Source organism: Triticum urartu, chromosome 4A (genome assembly GCF_056163025.1).
Source record: "Triticum urartu cultivar PI428250 chromosome 4A, HENAU_Tu73, whole genome shotgun sequence".
NCBI lineage: Eukaryota > Viridiplantae > Streptophyta > Magnoliopsida > Poales > Poaceae > Triticum > Triticum urartu.
In genome coordinates, this window is record NC_141876.1 from 50,376,156 (window position 1) to 50,394,971 (window position 18,816).

General features: G+C 43.4%; 2 protein-coding genes and 1 pseudogene across 25 annotated transcripts; 2 read left to right on the forward strand and 1 right to left on the reverse strand.

The window, feature by feature from the left end:
• Positions 1–684: 684 nt before the first annotated feature.
• On the reverse strand, positions 685–5,900 carry LOC125530170 (plasma membrane ATPase 4). Of its 24 annotated transcripts, none has more exons than XR_015600252.1 (9): positions 5,131–5,900; positions 4,878–5,026; positions 4,695–4,795; positions 4,510–4,591; positions 4,250–4,382; positions 3,955–4,128; positions 3,181–3,384; positions 2,895–2,964; positions 687–1,268 (listed from the first exon to the last, which is right to left on the reverse strand). XR_015600252.1 is itself a non-coding variant. In XM_087517717.1 (8 exons), the coding sequence occupies exons 1-7, from the start codon at positions 5,170–5,172 to the stop codon at positions 3,220–3,222; spliced, it is 846 nt and encodes a 281-aa protein (XP_087373843.1). In that variant the 5' UTR covers positions 5,173–5,899; the 3' UTR covers positions 1,474–2,964; positions 3,181–3,219. The 24 variants fall into 24 exon arrangements, 4 of the variants coding, with proteins under 4 accessions (XP_087373843.1, XP_087373842.1, XP_048550535.1 ...); XR_015600253.1 differs by lacking the exon at positions 687–1,268 and adding an exon at positions 1,474–1,712; XR_015600247.1 differs by lacking the exon at positions 687–1,268 and adding an exon at positions 1,474–1,895.
• LOC147974712 (uncharacterized) lies at positions 5,216–5,819 on the forward strand (annotated as a pseudogene).
• A 9,651-nt stretch (positions 5,901–15,551) lies between the features above and the next one.
• Positions 15,552–16,865, forward strand: SYP111 (syntaxin of plants 111). The gene has a single exon (XM_048713574.2). The coding sequence runs from the start codon at positions 15,700–15,702 to the stop codon at positions 16,648–16,650; it is 951 nt and encodes a 316-aa protein (XP_048569531.1). The 5' UTR covers positions 15,552–15,699; the 3' UTR covers positions 16,651–16,865.
• The last annotated feature ends 1,951 nt before the right edge of the window (positions 16,866–18,816 follow it).

Here is an 18,816-nt window from a genome sequence, read left to right on the forward strand (position 1 = left end):
GGCACAACGGTGTGACACGTCGAAGAGGAGGGACAACACCCTCGTCGTCCACATGCGGCACATCAGTGTGACGCCGCAAGGAGAGACAACGCCATTGGCGTTTAGATCGGGCACAACAGTGTGGCACGACGATGAGGGGCGGCGAGAAGGAATAACGCCCTTGTCATCTAAATATTGTCGTGTTTGTTTCCCGCCGTAAATCTTCATCTTGTCTTCCTCATCTCATCTCCGCTCATCACTCGACTTGGCTCTACTCCATGTATCTCCGCCATAGCATGTCATTTTTCATCACATCCTAAGTATCCCCATTCCATTGTGCATGTCCTACTTCCTCCTTGAATTTTTTCTTCTTCGCACTAACTTTATTTGCTCCGTTGGGACCATAGATGTCACTTGGCAACAATTAGCAACGCCTTGATGCATCAAAAAAAATATACGATACAATGAGACGAGGGTTATACAATACGGTGAGATTTATGGCACCACATTGAAATTCAACGGTGATTGGCGGCTACACACACCCATAGGCTTCACCTTTAGATTTGACAATTGTGCTACACTACCCTCGTCTGTTCAAACTGGTCGGGTCACCCTGCCCAGATGTATGTGTAGATAAGTAGGCATTTTGTTCATCAAATAAAATTGTAAATTTAGGGGAATTTACCTTAGCTTAAACCGCAAAGATGAACCCATCCACAATATCGCTAAGCTAATATACCAATTAGAAACATACAAATGTTTTATTGTTAATCAAAGCTAAGGAAAAATGATCATACAATTTGTTGAGATTTTTCTTATGACAATTTGATGTCATGTCACAAGTTTTGATTTGCAAAGCTGCCGTGAGATAATTTGGTTAGGAAAAGGATCACAAATAAAATATTTTGGTGCCATCAAAATTTTCCATTAAATAAAGAATAATAGAATGCTATATAACAAATTGCTGAAGTAGCAAGGAAAACATTAGCTTCACCTTCACATAGAGAAACTTCATTTTATAGTCTTATCTCTAGATGGATACTAAACTAATCCTGGATCATAGGGACAAAAATATAAAGCCTGACAAGGGCAAAAAGCGAGAAGACATCCTACAATCTTACCTACAGATATCGACACACTTCAGGTGTTGCCTCTTTGCTAAAAGTATAGTTAGACATTTTAGAATGACCGACGTCTTTTAGCTCGTAGAATGACAGTAACTATTCCGATTGATGAGTAGGATATTTCCTGGCATCCCACTATGGCCAAGTACAAATTGAAGATAATATCTACATTGAAATAAAGTCTTCATTAAAACACTAAAAACTCAATTGCACATAGCTGCTGACTTGAAAGAATTATTCGATGGGAAGGTAATATATGTACAATAATTCTGAACCCTAATGCATGAAGAGTTAAAAAGATGTCTCTATGGAAAATTAGAAACATATACTTTGATGATCCATTTGCCAGTGCCATCCAATCAGGGCCTCATTCGCTAAACCATTTGTTGTTAATATCATTCACATAATTTTCTGTTCACCATCCAAAGCAGCAAAAATAGCTACAGTACATACGGATGATATTAGGTACAATAACCATGCGTGGTTCAACACCACAAATATTAGGTACAATAACCATATCCTACTTCCTCCTTGAATTTTGTCTTCTTCGCATTAACTTTATTTGCTCCGTTGGGACCGTAGATGTCACTTGGCAACAATTAGCAACGCCTTGATGCATAAAAAAATCAAAATATACGATACAATGAGACGAGGGTTATACAATACGGTGAGATTTATGGCACTACATTGAAATTCAACGGTGATTGGCGGCTACACACACCCATAGGCTTCACCTTTAGATTTGACAATTGTGCTACACTACCCTCGTCAGTTCAAACTGGTCGGGTCACCCTGCCCAGATGTATGTGTAGATAAGTAGACATTTCGTTCATTGAATAAAATTGTAAATCTAGGGGAATTTACCTTAGCTTAAACCGCAAGGATGAACCCATCCACAATATCGCTAAGCTAATATACCAATTAGAAACATACAAATGTTTTATTGTTAATCAAAGCTAAGGAAAAATGATCATACAATTTGTTGAGATTTTTCTTATGACAATTTGATGTCATGTCACAAGTTTTGATTTGCAGAGCTATCGTGAGATAATTTGGTTAGGAAAAGGATCACAAATAAAATATTTTGGTGCCATCAAAATTTTCCAATAAATAAAGAATAATAGAATGCTATATAACAAATTGTTGAAGTAACAAGGAAAACATTAGCTTCACCTTCACATAGAGAAACTTCATTTTACAGTCTTATCTCTAGATGGCTACGAAACTAATCCTGGATCATAGGGACAAAAATATGAAGCCTGCCAAGGGCAAAAAGTGAGAAGACATCCTACAACCTTACCTACAGATATCGACACACTTCAGGTGTTGCCGCTTTGCTAAAAGTATAGTTAGACATTTTAGAATGACCGACGTCTTTTAGCTCGTAGAATGACAATAACTATTCCGATTGATGAGTAGGATATTTCCTGGAGCACATACTTTCACGTTGACATGCATCAAAGGAAAGAAAATGATCAACATTTGATCTGGAAAATGCCTATTAATTAAGGATGAGAGGGTAAGAAAGCATCAGACTAATATGGTGCAGATATTGACTGGCTTACTATGGTACATGTAACATTGAAATTGCCATGAAGAAGCTAATATTCTATGGCACAAATTAGATCTCAGATACAATACAAATTGAGGAGTCTGCTTTGAAATTAATTGGCATAACCTCGAGCAAATATCTCTTCAAAGCCAAATGGTAAGCACATACAGTAGCTAGTAGCAATCAGACCGGCAGCAAATATAACAAACAAAAATAGCAGCAGTACCAGAACCACTTACCTGTGCACGCAGGTGGAGCTTATTACATGATGAAGCTTAGACTATTACTGCCCGAGCATGACGCGTCAATCTGAGGTAGCAGACCCAAGTAATAAAAAGTTTTTAACCGTATTGCATCATTAAAAACGCAGTAGGAAACGTTCCAATTCTTGCAATCTAGCATACGGCCAGAGAAACGTGTGCGGTTGGACAAAACGACATAAGACGGAAGATGGGAATGAAATGTTGCAATTTTTTTAGGTAGTAGAGATAGAGATATGAAGTCAATTGACAAATCCACCATCACCTGTGTGTAATTGCTGCTGCTGCCAATGTCATTCCGTCATCACCCTAGGAGACGGATGTCCGGTTGGTGCACCTTTGGTAAAGTATCAATCTGATGTCTAGAACAAGAACTGCAAATTTCATAATCTCCGTCAATAAGCTCTTGCATAGTTGCAGTTTCTTTCAGAATGAGAACCTCTGCAGACAACACAATAGTGTCATGTACCTGCATCCTGATATGTCTGAAATTCACGCAATAAAGAATGTTGAACAATCAAAAGATTGTTGTGCGTACTTGTTTGAATATGAGAAAATAACTACAAATTTAAATTATGAAAAGCAAGGCAGCAGACCTCTTTAGAGGAAGGCTACTATTTATTTCTTAACTGAGATACTAAAACTCGAGCAGAAGACACTCTGTAGTTATAAATAGTTATTCCGAATATTCAAAACCAACCAGAAACAGTAGGACTTGGCACTTGTTCAGCTCTCCATTTCATATGAGAGAACAAGTGCCAGTAGAACACTTAAAAAACCAACCAGGAATAGTAGGACTTGGTTATAACTTGATGGATTATTATAATGGATTGCAAAGCACATTTTAATTGACCATTTCACACATATGCATTTTTATGTACAACAAAATCAGCACCTAGAAAGAACGGCATTCATGAAGAGTGTCGACGCCATCTTTATCATTGATTTGTTCTGTTCTCCTTCGGTATTGCTGCAGCTACAGATGAATATGAACGCACACATTCCATTGTTGGAGTGAGGCCGGGTGGGGTGGGCTTACGATCTGCGCGACGACGAAGGCGAAGCAGAGCCAGAGCCCCGGGCGCTCCTGGAAGCACCAGCGGCGCGACCGGGTGACGAAGATGAGGGCCTGGCTGATGATGCTCACTTGAAGGTAGAGGGCAGACATCATCGCATCCTTGTTGCCCCTTAGCGAACGCACGTGGAACTTCTCCTGCAATTTGGAAACAAACAGGAACATTCAGCATATATTGTCTGTAAAGCAGCACGAGCCACGCCCATAAAATGTCTAGTTCGGAGGGATTAGACATGGCATGGATTGAAACAACACTTACGCTGAAGAAGTCAGTGCTGGTCATGGCGAAGAAGAACACCACGGCCTTCACAGCAAGGTAGGCGCCATAGATGATGCCGGTGATGAAGATCTCCGGCAGCTTCCAACTATCTGGATGTGGGGATGGCTTCACTCTGTCCTTGGAGATGGTCATGATTATGCGTGAGTTGAGTAAATCAATCAAACAAATGAGCAATGGACAGTAACATGTTTGGTCGGCTAAAAAACATGTTTGTTTGGCATAATGGATTTGTGACCCACCGTCGTTGAGAATGGCAATGAGCAGGATCATAAACGGCGAGAAATCGAACTTCCAAATCAGTGCGATCAGGATAAACTCCAGCTGCAGTTCAGTTGGACGGCAGAAAACGAATTAAATCAAGTCCAATGTATACCTACCTATCAGTATAGGAATGGTTAATAAGTTCAGAACAGTTTTGACTTACCACTATACGGATACTTATGGACACCGGGTAAATCTAGTACATTAACAACATAGAAAAGTTCTCCTTCGGCCACTCCTCTTGGAAATATGTGATGTTGCTTCCTGCAACACAGAATTATCAAGTTGAGTCACAACATGCGGTCGCAGAATTACGACTAATTGGGTGGCCACCACACCGTCTCACATCACCAGAATTACCATCGTCTTGGTCTTCAGTCTACTTCCCAAAACGCTTCCAAATCCTACTCCTAGAGGATGCAGGAAACAGGTTGTCAATCTCATATCATCATCGGCCAACAACTTTGCTCCCTCCCTTTCCTGATTCTGGTAATTCTGCAACAAAGGAAAGCATAGCAATAAACCATCAAAGACAAAGTTACAACACTGTTTTTAACACACCAGGATTGCTCAACAGAAGAAGTGGATCAAAACTCAACACAAGCTGCTTGTCTCAGCGGACAAGGAGAACCCAACGACATTGAGCGAACAAGCCAAGATCACGACGATGTCCGACAGCATGGGCCCGACGGCGGGGGCGGTATCGCGCTGCCATCGATGGTGCAGCCGCCCTGCCGCTGCACCCGGAGCCCACCTCGCCCACCGCACGCCGCACCACCACCACTACATCTTCTCCATCAAGCAACTCAACACACTGGGTGCCGCCGCCGTACTGGCCTTCTCGACCACCGTGCCGCTCTCGGAGATCGCCTTTGGCGTCCTGCTCCTCCCCTACCTCCTCCTCCTGGCCACGCCCGCCTTCCCGCAGCGCCCCAGGAAGCCCAACCCGTCGCGCCTGTCTTTCGCGGCCTCGCGCGCCTCCTCTCGCCGCGCACACCGTGGGTGGGTTCCTCGTCGGCGCCGTGCTCCCAGCGCTGTACATCCTCGACGGCCTCACCACCGCGTTCCCGTGGCGGTTCTCGCTCCCCGTCAGGGCCGCCGTACCGGTCATGTACAACGCGAGCAGGATGTTCGCGGCAGGGAGTGGCTCCGGCAGGAGATGGAGGGGGCGACTGCGGCGATGGGAAGGGAAGGGGGAGGGGGAGACTGCGGTGATGGGAAGGAAAGGGAGCGGAGCGGCAGGAGGGTGGGTTGGTCGAGGAGTTCCCCGGCGGCGGCGGTGGCATAGGAAACCCTAGAGGGCAGGAGTCGTCGCTCGTATGTGCGGGCGATAGGTTTAGTTTTTTTTGTCGGTTTTTCTGGTTTGTGGTGGCTAAGTCTGAGGTGGGAGGAGGTACCAAAAAAACCATGAGAGATGGGACTAAAAAAAACCTGGAAGCGAGACTACCAACTGCTTCATTAGGAGTAGAGATAGATTTCCTGCGTCCATTGCTTGGTTTTGTGGGGAGAGGGGTGGTTTCACTACTAACTCACGCGCACCGTTTCGCTTAGGGCGGTGATGATTGTCTTACCTGTGAAGATTCTGGAACGCAGAAGTTGTGCCAAAACCCCGTGAGGATTTTGCTTTTGGAGGCTTGTCACTCCTCACTTTGGTGTTGACAAGTGGCGCATTGCATGTTCATCACTTGTTGCAACCTATGAAATTTTTTTTCATAGATTCGTTCTTTTCAAAAGATTTATCTTTTCAACCATGCTTCAACTCTCAGGTTCGTTTTCACCGTTGCATTTCTCCCATCGATATCTTTGGAACTAAATCTCATGATAATGTGCTCCTTGTGTAAGCACGGGCAGTGCTACCGACAAAAAACAAGGTTGTGTTTCTTTGGCCGTGTTTTTTTACTTCTTTTGAAAAGAACAAATGTGTTTCTCATGAAAGCACATATTGTACTTCTCAAATAAAAGTGTTGCTTCCTGATTTTTGTTTTTATGAAAACCTAGGAAAAATCAAGAAAAACCAAAAAACTAACCCCCCCCCCCTTCCCCCTCCCCAAAAAACCAAGTAAAGTCCAAAATACATGCAGAAATAGAAGAACAAAATCCCAGGTATATGCCTAAAGAGCAACATGTGGCAGCGGATGGACGCACAACTTGACATGCTCTCAAGCAAAAAAAGTAACCTTTGGAGCCCTTCAAAAGGTAACCTCATTAGTTGTTTCCCATCTTGGCTCTCCTTTTTTTTGAGGGTCACCACCACACTTCATTTAACTCTCAATAATATTTGGTACAAATAAAACATTAGGAGTGGTAGATAACCAAATATGTCGTCCAGCGGCAAGAGAGGCCGAAGCGTTAGCCAGATCATGGGCTTCGAAATTCGATTCCCTTCCTTCATGCACAACTTCAGTTTTGCCGAACATCAGCATCCTATTCAAGATATCCCTGACAATAGTGGCAGAAGTACCCATAAACTCTCCCTATAAATGATTCACGGTGGCTGCACAGCCCGTTGCTACTTTAATCCTCTAGATGTGAAGATCAGCAGCTAAAGAGAATGCTTCACAGCAAGCATGAGCTTCTAAAACTTCTGGATCTGTGAGGCCATCAAACACTGTAACGGAAGCACCCAAATAGTTCCCCTGGTCATCGCGGCATAAGCCGCACTTGCTCCTCTGTCATTGTTTCTGGACAGCGCCGCGTCCACGTTGATTTTTGCTACACCCACTTCACTCTTCAGCCAATGTTTAGCAGCTACGTTGCCTGATTTCCCTTGCTGTTTCTTCTCCTTACCAGGCAGTAAATCAATGTCAGCAAGGAACCTCTGAATAAAAGCAAAAGTGGTCAGTGGGCTTTGAAATATTTCCTCATGTTTCACCTTTCGTCTCGCCCACCAAATAGCCCACAAGGTAACTAGGATCTTTGCTAATTCCTTCTCAGATAAGGAATTCTGCATCATTGATAGCCACAACCTTGCGTCATGAAATGTACAGGCGATCATGTGTTCAACCAGCTCATTATCAATCAATGCCCAAACACACTTTGACAACTGACAGTCAATTAGTGCGTGACGCCAAGAATCCGATTCAGCATTGCACAGGAAGCAAGCTTCCGTCTCAGAGATATGGCGATGTTTAAGAAGCTCACCCATCGGAACAGATTTTTTTGCTAGCCTCCATGCAAAAAATTTGACCTTTCCCGGTACCTTGGCCTTCCAGAGTTTCTGCCACTGAATTTGAGTTGCACGAGTATCCGACGTACTCTCTCGTTGCTCTATCCATTCCTCCCTTCTTCTCTTCGTATCCCCTATCCTGTTTAACATTGTGGTTGATATGTTAACACTTATGATAGGAAGGGCTAAGGAGAATGGTCAAGTAGGTGGCTTGGTACCTCATCTTGTTGATGGAGGTGTGTCCATTTTTCAGTACGCTGATAATACAATCATCTTTATGGAGCATGACTTGGCCAAGGCGAGAAATATGAAGCTGGTGTTATGCCTTTTCGAACAATTGACCGGGCTAAAGATTAACTTTCACAAGAGTGAGTTGTTCTGTTTTGGTAGAGCCAAGGATGAACAAGAGGCTTATAGGCAATTGTTTGGGTGTGATTTGGGGGCGTTACCTTTTTCTTACCTAGGTATACCAATCCATCACCGTAAGCTGACAAACAGAGAATGGAAGTGCATCGAAGACTGATTTGAAAAGAATCTGAGTTGCTGGAAAGGCAAGCTCATGTCATACGGAGGCCGACTAATTTTGATAAATTCGGTACTCACGAGTATGCCTATGTTTCTCTTGTCGTTCTTTGAAGTCCCAGTTGGAGTCAGGAAAAGACTGGAGTTTTATCGATCGCGTTTCTTTTGGCAGGGTGATGAACTAAAAAGCAAAAACCAGCTAGCTAAATGGGATATCATCTGTAGACCGAAAGACCAAGGGGGTCTTGGTATTGAGAATCTTGAAGTTAAGAACATATGCCTTCTTAGTAAGTGGTTGTGGAAGCTATCCCATGAGACTGATGCCACGTGGGCGCAAATACTTCGTAGCAAGTACCTTCAGACCAAAACTTTGTCACAAGTGACAGTTAGGCCGACCGACTCGCCTTTCTGGAAAGGACTGATGAAAGTCAAACAATCCTTGTTTAATAGGACAAAGTTTATTATTGGCAACGGTACTAGTACACGGTTTTGGGAGGATACTTGGCTCGAAGAGACACCCTTGGCCATTCAATATCTGTCTTTATATCGTATTGTTCAACGTCGTGAGGTGTTCGTTGCAACGGTATTTCAATCTATCCCCTTAATATCCAGTTTAGACGGTCGCTAGCGGGCAATCGATGGGAAGAATGGCTCCGTCTAGTTAGGCGACTAATGGAGGTTCAGCTTTCCCAACAACCCGATGAATTACGCTGGAAGCTCACTAGGTCCGGAGTATTCATAGTTAAATCAATGTATATTGATGTTATCAATTCGAGCTTCATTCCTACCTCCAAGCATGTTTGGGCTGTCAAAATTCCTTTGAAAATAAAAGTGTTTATGTGGTTTGTTCATAAATAAGTAATTTTAACCAAGGACAACCTGACAAAGCGTAATTGGACAGGATCTACTAGGTGTAGTTTCTGTGATCGGGATGAGACAATTAAGCACCTTTTTCTTGAATTTTTTTCGATCAAAGGGGAGCACCCCCCGGCTCCATTTTCATAGAAAACGAAACCCAACACGCATACAGGTCTTCTGGCAACGACACCAGGTTTCAAACAGTGACAAAGTATTGGCAACAACTGCCACTAGCAAAGATATTCTACTCCCTACTAGTAGTCTACTGGAGTATCAAAAGATAAAAGATATGATAAAACTAGATCTCATCTAGAATTGGGAAATTCAGCTCATTGGGAAGAAGACCACATGAATTTCTTCCGCCAGCCTTGGGTTCTCCTTTACTTGCTCCAGGGTAGCACGCCCTCCATGTGACAGCCCGTGCATGTTTTTGGACCAGGAAAGTTGTTCCGCGGCTTCACAGCATCTCAGTCTGGTTCCAGTTCCAGCGGTGATCTCAGCTTTCTCAACATGTGGTCTCTGAAGAGTTTCATCGCCCCTTCCTGCAGCTCCTTGTGCAGTTTCATCCAGTCCCCCAAGTATGAACTTATCTTCTGCCAAACCTGTTTGACAGAAATCCATTTAGTTCTATTAAACACAATGGAGTTTCTAGTATTCCACAGACCCCAAAGGACAGCAGAAGAAACTACATTCAGATGGGCAAATCTCTTCTCACAGAGCCAGCAAGCAGCTAACTCACCGAAAGAACGGAAGGTTTTATCAAAAATAATCTCTACCTCTTTCCACATTAATCTAGCAACTACACAGTCAAAAAACAGATGATGAACTGATTCTATTTCCTTACAGTGAACACACTCCAGAAGTTTGGGTATGCCTCTTTTTCTTAGGTTATCACAGGTCATAATTTTATTCTATGAAAACAACCAAAGAAAACCCTGCACCCTGGGTGGTATTTTCAATCTCCACACCACAGGCGTGTAAATAGGTTGCACCCCTCTAAAGTTAATAATAGCATACAAAGACTTAGAGGAATAGATGCCTTTAGATTCATATTGCCAAATCAAATTATCTTCCTGGTCAGTAAAAGTAATCGATTTGGCAACGGATTCTAGATCAAACCATTGTTGCATTAACACCTCATCAAAATTCCTTCTAAAGGAAATCTTTAAAATATCTCCATCCCAGGTATCTGCAATGGTTTTGTTTTTATCATTAACTATACAATACAAATCCCAGAACTGGGTGGCAAGTGGAGAGTTACCGAACCAAATATCCTCCCAAAACCTAACAGATCTACATTCCCAACAGACCATTTGTATCCCAGTTTAACTGCTTTCATAGCCCACATCACCCCTTTCCAAAATTGTGATGGATGAGGGTCATTACAGCAAAGGATATTAGGTCTCTTGGTATTATATTTGGAGTCCATAACTCTCTTCCAAAGAGAACCTTCACTAAAAATATATCTCTTAATCCAAGACCCTATTAAGCACAGGTTTAAATCCTGTAAATTCGGGATTCCCATGCCCGCAAATTCTTTTCTCATACACACAGATTGCCAGTTAGCTAAGTGAATTCTATGATTCCCTTCCTCATCACTCCAGAGGCAATTAGCTAGTTGAGAGTTGACCAAATTAATTGCCCATTTAGGGAATTTAAAAAAGGATAGCATGTAAATAGGGATGCTGGCTAGGCAGGTTTTCACTAAAGTAACTCTGCCTAATAGTGAAAGTAATTTACCCCTCCAGCTAGCCATCCTAGCTAGCAGAGCATCAACAAGGGGTTGTAAATCTTCTCTCCTAAGTTTATCAAAATGTAAGGGAATCCCCAAATATTTGATAGGGAATTTCCCTTTAATACAATTGAATACCTTTTTCTTGATTGCCCGTTAGCCAAAGTTCTTTGACGGACAGTCCACATTGCTTTCAATATTACTCCACCGAATTCTGTTAACATGTTATTTGGGACATGGCTTAATGGGATTGAGTCTGACTTAGCGAGACATATTCGTGTGGGAGTATGCGCTTTGTTGTGGACTATCTGGAATTGCAGAAATGATTTGGTTTTTAACAGAACATCACGCTTTCATTTTGTGCAGGTTATCTTTCGAGCCACGACATTGATCCATTCGTGGTCGCTACTCACTCCGATGGAGGCCAGGGAGCATTTGATTACTGGATCTATCCGCTGGGAGATGGTAGCTCGGGATATCTTCAACCGGTTTGAATGGCGGCATGTAATAGGATAGTCAATTAGTTTACCTATCTTTCTTTAGCCAGCCGGTTGTGGCGTCCCTTATTTGGCTAGTTTGTCTTTCTAGCCTATTTGGCTCTGAGTGAGATTTTTTTTCAGTTGGAGACTTTGAGACCTTGTTGGAACCTTATTTATTTATTTTAATAAGATGACCATATGCATTGTTCTGATGCAGAGGCCGGGGTAACCCCTTTTCAAAAAAAAAAAAACTAACATGCGATACGCTGATCAGACCAAGAAAGACCCAGGACGCTCGTAGTGCCAAGCCCACCAATCACCTGAAGTTGCAGTGCTCAAAGGAATGTTCATGATTGCATCTGTATCCTGGCTCTCCTAATTGGTGCATTTGGGTAAGTGGCGCTCACACACGGAAGTGTATGCGCCACCCCCAACGAAGTTTTCTTTTTTAAATCTTAACGGTGGACTGCGGTTGTTGATCGTGACCGGTCCACCAACGACCGATGACCATGTAGAGTTGACCGTTGAGTTTCTTTAGAAACGGAGAAAATTCTCAAGAAATAAAAATAGTTCAACAAATTTGAAAAGGTTCATGAAATTTGAAAAAAAATCAAGAATTTTTGGGGAAAATAAAATTTTGAAAAAAGTTCCTAGATTTGGGAAAAGTTCATAAATTTGAAAAAGGTTCAAGACTTGGAAGAATTCATATTTGAAAAAAGAAATCATAATTTTGTAAGAATTTGAAACGGAAATTCACAAAAGATTTGAAACTAGTTTGTAATTTGAATAAAGTTCACGAAATTTGGAAAAAGCTCACGAATTTGAGAAAAATGAAAAAATATAACTAAAAGAGAAAAGGAAATAAGAAAAAGAAATCAAGAAAAGAAAAAAAATGAGAAAATGATTGGAAAAACCCGACATGGTCTGACCCATTTCAATACCAGAGTTGTTAAGATGGTGTGCGCTAGTTAGCAAAATGCACTGTAACCGGCACTTACGGCACCAAACAGGAATTGGGCGTTGTGGCACCAAAGAGAGCAGCAGGTCGAACATAATCAGTAGCACGCCTGTAGTAGGACGCAGAGTGCAAGAGCTATATATCTCGCTCAACAAGAGATGGTAGCTCATCTTGCTAAAGGATTTTCCACTCCTGTCATTTTCTGGGCTGACCTGTTTTGGTTTGTTTTTTCATTCGCCTCGGATCTCATTCGCTCGATCGCTGTCATGTGCATAGGTTTGGTCTGGTTTTCTTTTGGTTTTCCTCTATTATTTGTTTTTATCTTTTTTCTATTTTCTTTGTTTCTTCACCGGTTTTCTGCGGTTTCTTTCTTGGTGTTCTGTGTTTTTTCTTTCTTCTATTATTTTTATACTTTTTATGGGGTTTACTGGTTTTTTATTCCTTTTTGTGTGTGTGTACTTTTCGGTTTTTATAGGTTTATTTGCACATTTTTGTATGCACCAGGAAGAACTTTTATAAACATGTTTAACATTTGTCAAATATGTGATTTTTTTATTTTTTATGTCTACTCTTTTCATAAAAATTGTATACTTTTTGTATACCTTTCATATACATATAGGATAACGCTATTTTAAGCTTGAGTGTAGAATAACTTATTCTACACCTCTAGTAATGCTATATACAAAATCTAGTAACTGCACGTATATATTTAAAATATAATTTTATTTTCCTGCTCTTTGAGAACATGCGTTTTGAGGCATGCTTGGATGTTAGACCGATGTGGTTTCATTTATTCACAAATGAAATGGAACGGGGGGGCTCCAAACTCCCCTGATGATCTAAAAAATATTTGAAATATAAGCAAAAGTAAAAAAAACATAAAACAATTGTAACAAAGTAAAAAAATAAAAAGCTCTGAAGGCATGTTTCCATGCTAGGCCGGACCAATCGGACGTCTGCCTTCAGTGAGACGTCCTACTATCTTGCTTGAAGCGAGACATAGACGGAAAAGTCCATTCTGCACCCGAGCTCATATGCTCCCGCATGAACAGTAAAATTGAAAAAAAATCGAAAAAAATTTAAAAAATTCCAATTTTTTTAAAGAGAAATATTGACAAAAGTTTTAAGTGCCTGCAAAAATTGATCATGAAATCACATTCCTGTAAGGCGTGGCAAAAAAAACAAATTCAGTGCTTCAAAATGCATTTGAAAGTAGCTTTTTCAGAGTACTATTTTTGTTTTTTTTTGCCACGCCTTCTAGGAATGTGATTTCATGACGAATTTTTGCAGGCACTTAGAACTTTTGTCAATGTTTCTCTTAAAAAAATTGGAATTTTTTGAATTTTTTATATTTTATTTTCGATTTACCTGTTCATGCGGGAGCATATGAGCTCGGATGCAGATTAGCCGCGTCCGACATAGACGCACCCACATGAAGGCATCTAATAAACTGATTGCTATCTTAACAATTTGAAGTGTACCTAAAATAAAACAATTTGAAGTGGATTTTTCTTGTGCAAAGAATGTCGCAACGAGAGAACAATGTAAAGACTCTAGGAGACTGATAAAATGGATTGTCTTAGATTGTTAACCAAAATGGGGTAAATTGCTTTGTCCTCTACATACTAAATTATTACGCTGTTTTCGTTGATAGCTTCGGGCAACTTCAACGCACCGTTTCATTTTGTTCGTACGCATCTGTTTAGGTCCATGTGAACAAAAAACAAGGTCCAACACACCGACGAAAACAAACAGGTGTTCATTTTGTTGTTCGCTTGGACCCTTTTTCGTACCAAATTTAGGCTGGATTTGCGTCCTCACGGACACGGAGCGGATGCCCGCAACATCCTTCCCTTGTCCTCCCTTGACCCATCCGCTGGTGGCACACATGCCAACCCCCTCCCAACACCCTCGGCCTCTTCGTCATTGCTACCGCACCCGGCTTCCAATCTATTCACTACTGCCCGAATCCCCACCACCATATGGACCGACGGTCCATCGCTGTCGGATCCAACGATGCCCACTCTGCCATTGTTGTGGCCAGTTCTTACCGTCGACGGAGTAGTACAAGGTCCATGTACCCATGGTTGTCGACAACCCTCGGCATACCACGACTACCTCTAAGGTCACCGTCGGAGGATGTGGGTTTCAACAGGCCTGCTGCCTTCGTCTTCGTTGATGGGCAAAGGACGGGGCAAGTTACCCCCGCAGTAACTCCTCCATGCCCATCGCCGTCGACGTCAGTAAGGCGATCGGCCGTTGCCCGGCCCAGCTGAGGCTCGTCCACGCCCACCGCTGTGTAGTGAGGTAAGGACTCATCACTCCAAAGGATCACCGATCATGTCAAAATGTGTGATTGGACAACTCACATTCAACTTTAAAATAATTTGGTTGACCAAGATGGCTACACCTTTTCTTCCAACTAGTCAAAGTGTACGTGCAATGCACGTTATTTTGAATGGGCGCCTCTGTATATGTGCGTTGCGTCTATATCGTGTTCAAAAAACATGCAATGCACGTTAATTTGGAAGTATATTAAGTACATGCGGATATTAAGTAGGATATCATTTATGTGTTATTATGTGATTAGCACTATATTTGGTATAAAATTAACTACACGCTAAACGCGTTGAGTGCTCGACATTGAAGCAGTCTAAGTCGTTGGATTGACATCATTTGATGGCCAAGATTAACCGGATCTGCCACTTTGGGTCTTTTTATATTTGGCATGAAATTAATTTGATGGCCGACATTGCACGCTAAACTATTTGCTACACGCTAAACTATTTGCTACAATTTTAAATTTATTTGGTTTGTAAACTATATGATTTTCATCTGTTTGTTTAATAATGTGCAATTCGATTCATTTGACATTTTATTGTGAATGATAATTCAAAAGATAAACTAAAAAATCCCCTTCCGTTTGAATCAACGCGTTGGAGTTGGCCTTACCAAGCAGACCGCTTGGTATTTTTGTTAGTCTTGGTTCCAAATCATTGCGTTGCGAAGGTGACGAAGCTCACGTGGCACGGGTCTTCGAGGTCCCGCCGTCTCGTGTTCAGAATCCGATGCTCAAAAGCCACCGTTGCCGTGGCACCATGCATCGATCCGTTGCGCATCTTCTCCCGCCACAGCTTCCGTTGCCCGGAAATCAATATCATGCCTAATAAAAATAAAGATAACGAAGAAATCTGGACTCACATAGCCGTTGCGGGATGCCGTCTCCACCCCCCCTCACCAACGGCTCTATTCCCCCCACCGCCCGCTCCACGTTGACCGTTTCGACCATTAAAACCCTCCTCCCCTCTCGCCCTTCTCCCCACACCCCCAAATCCCCCATCTCTCTCCCCCCAAACCGACGCGCACATCTTCGTCCCCGGCCACGGCCCAAACCCTAGAGACCGACAACCGCCGCGCGAGCAGCGAGAGGGAGAGGAGGAGGAGGCCGGCGCCATGAACGACCTCATGACCAAGTCCTTCATGAGCTACGTCGACCTGAAGAAGGCGGCCATGAAGGACCTCGAGGCGGGCGGCGACGAGACCGGGACCGAGCTCACCCAGGCCGGCGGCGGCGGCGCCACCGACGAGCGCCTCAAGGGCTTCTTCAGGGAGGCGGAGGCGGTCCGCGAGGAGATGGCGGCCATCCGCGACGCGCTCGCCCGCCTGCACGCCGCCAACGAGGAGGGCAAGTCGCTGCACCAGCCCGACGCGCTGCGCGCCATGCGCGTCCGCGTCAACGCCGACATCGTCGCCGTGCTCGGCCGCGCGCGCGGGATCCAGCGCGCGCTCGCGGACATGGACCTCGCCAACGCCGCGCAGCGCAGGCTCTCCGCGGGCTGCCAGGAGGGCACCACCCTCGACCGCACCCGCACCTCCGTCACCGCGGGCCTCCGGAAGAAGCTCAAGGACATCATGCTCGACTTCCAGGCGCTGCGCCAGCGGATGATGTCCGAGTACAAGGACACCGTCGAGCGCCGCTACTACACGCTCACCGGGGAGGTCCCCGAGGACGAGGTCATCGAGCGCATCATCTCCGAGGGCCGCGGCGAGGAGATCATGAGCGCCGCCGTCGCCGAGCACGGCAAGGGCGCCGTGCTCGCCGCGCTCAACGAGATCCAGGACCGCCACGACGCCGCCAGGGAGGTGGAGCGCAGCCTCCTCGAGCTCCACCAGGTGTTCCTTGACATGGCCGTCGTCGTACAGTCGCAGGGGGACAAGCTTCAGAACATCGAGCACCACGTGAGCAACGCCAGGGACTACGTCCACTCCGGCAACAAGGAGCTCGGCAAGGCCCGCGAGCACCAGCGCGGCAGCCGCAAGTGCCTCTGCATCGGCATCATCCTGCTGCTGCTCCTCATCCTCATCGTCATCGTCCCCATCGCCACCAGCCTCAGGAGGTCCTGAGCAGCCACGCCACACCGGAGTTTGTGACGATGATCATCTGGACACCTGCATTTGTGTCTAATATGCTGTTTCGATTTCGTATTCTACTGCTTCATTCGTTGATTTCTGCTCCCCCCGAATTGTCTCTGTATCGTCAGGATTTAGCTGATGATGAATAGTACACCGTATATCTGTTCAGTTAATTTGCAACCCTGAAAAAATCTGCTGATTGATTCTGTGCATGAGATGAGCTTTGGTGCATGGATTTGTTGCTGTTGCAGTAGTCTGCAGATTTATTGTGCTTGCAGTTGGGGCCTGAGCGCCCTGATCACTGTACACAAGATAGGCAAGCAGGGTTTATTTGTGGCTTCCTATCATCATTTTCATCTTTTCTCATTTGATGATTCAATTGCGGAAAGGAGTCCCAACGATATTATTATAGAACTTGTTAATGTGGTTCTTGTACTAAAACCATGGCTATGTGTCCTCCATGTCATAGCTTGCTGCTGGGGCAGAAGCAGAGACAACAGGGCCAACAGAGATGCGATTCAGTCCAGTACCAATATTTCGTTTTGTTGATATCCGTATACTATCCAGATTTCTTTGTAGGCTGCTTTATTTTTATTTATTTTGTGGGGAGAATGGCTGCTTTCTTATTCTCAGTTCATTTGTCACTTCGGTATCTGAATTTTTAGTCCTGTTTTCAGTAATGTTACGAGTAAGAATATATACGGCCAACAACTGATTATATGGGAAGTTCTCTTTGGTGATCAACAACTGATTATATGGGAAGTTCTCTTTGGTGATCACGATGTGTTCGTACATATGGTTGAAAGGATGACATTGATAGTGTTGCTACCAATGCATCTGTTGAGGCAACAGCTGTCAATTAAATACAACTTGGTTTCGGTGTCGATGTAGTATTACATGGGGAAGTGAGAAGCTAATGTTCTTACAGTTAACAGAAAGTTGTCCTGGTTGATCTGCTTTCTTTTGGAAGATCATGCTGTCTATGATTTGTGCTGTCTTCCCATATTGTATTCTACTACTTGGTTTGTTAATTTTGTGCCCGGATGTCTCTGTATTGTCAGGATTTAGCCGATGACGAATAGTAGTAAACCGTATATCTGTTCAGTTAATCTGTATGGAATTAATCCCCAACAAGGAATGCAGTGTGCACTTAAATATCATCAGCTCACAAGGAAGCCTGATCGAATAGCACCAACTAAAATCCTTAGAAATTACTCCCTCCGTCCCAAAATGTATAGTGTCAAAAATGGTTTTACATTTTGGGACGGAGGGAGTATCTGCTTACTATGAAGATCTTTTGGCAGTTGTGTATCTGAATTTTTAGTTATTTTTCTGTAATCTAGTAAGAATAGATATTGTCTATCAAGAATCTGAAATTTTATCTCATTTGCGTCTGTTGTTTCGATTTTGTATTCTAGTAATTTGTTCCTTGATTTCGTCCGAATGTCTCTGTATCGTCAGGATTTAGCTAACGATGAATAGTACACGTTCAGTTAATTTGCAGCCCTGAAAAACTGCTGATTCTATGCATAAGATGGGATTTGGTGCATCCAGAGAGATTCGGTGCATGGATCTGTTGCTGTTGCAGCAGCCTGCAGATCTGTTGTGTTTGCTACTGGGTCCGAAGTGCCCTGTGGTGTTAAATTCAGAACAGAAGTGCATGATCACTGTACCACACCCACCTGGCTTGGCACAAGATAGGCAAGCAGGGTTTGTTTGTGGCTTGGCTTCGTATCATCATTTTCTGCTTTTCTTCTTTGATGATCCAATTCATTTTGAATAACTGTTTATTACATCTGCAGAAACTAGTCACAAGGATATTATTACAAGGATTTGTTATATAGTCTTAATGTGGTGCTTGTACCAAGCCATTGCTATGTGTCCTCCATGCCACAGTTTGCTGGTGGGGCAGAAGCATAGACAACAGGAAGAACAGAGGTGAGCCAAGATTCAATGAACTTACCTCTCTGAAGTGGATTTAGTCTGATCCCGTTATTTCTTTTGATTGCGCCATACGTATATTTAACAACTGAACTGACTTGCTGAAGTTGAGTATCCACATTTGTTTGTAGAATTGCTGCTTTATTATTCTCACTGTTTTTTTAAGGAACGGAGGTAATTTGTGGATGATTGATTAGCACCAACTAAGTTTCCTTA

Coding starts and splice junctions, on each gene's coding strand:
- LOC125530170 (XM_087517716.1), bottom strand. CDS start 5,172: ATGTCGTTGGGTTCTCCTTGTCCGCTGAGACAAGCAGCTTGT. Junction 5,027..5,130: donor CGCTGAGACAAGCAGCTTGT/GTTGAGTTTTGA, acceptor CCTTTGTTGCAG/AATTACCAGAATCAGGAAAG. Junction 4,383..4,509: donor CATTGCCATTCTCAACGACG/GTGGGTCACAAA, acceptor CTCCAAGGACAG/AGTGAAGCCATCCCCACATC.
- SYP111 (XM_048713574.2), top strand. CDS start 15,700: ATGAACGACCTCATGACCAAGTCCTTCATGAGCTACGTCGACCTGAAG.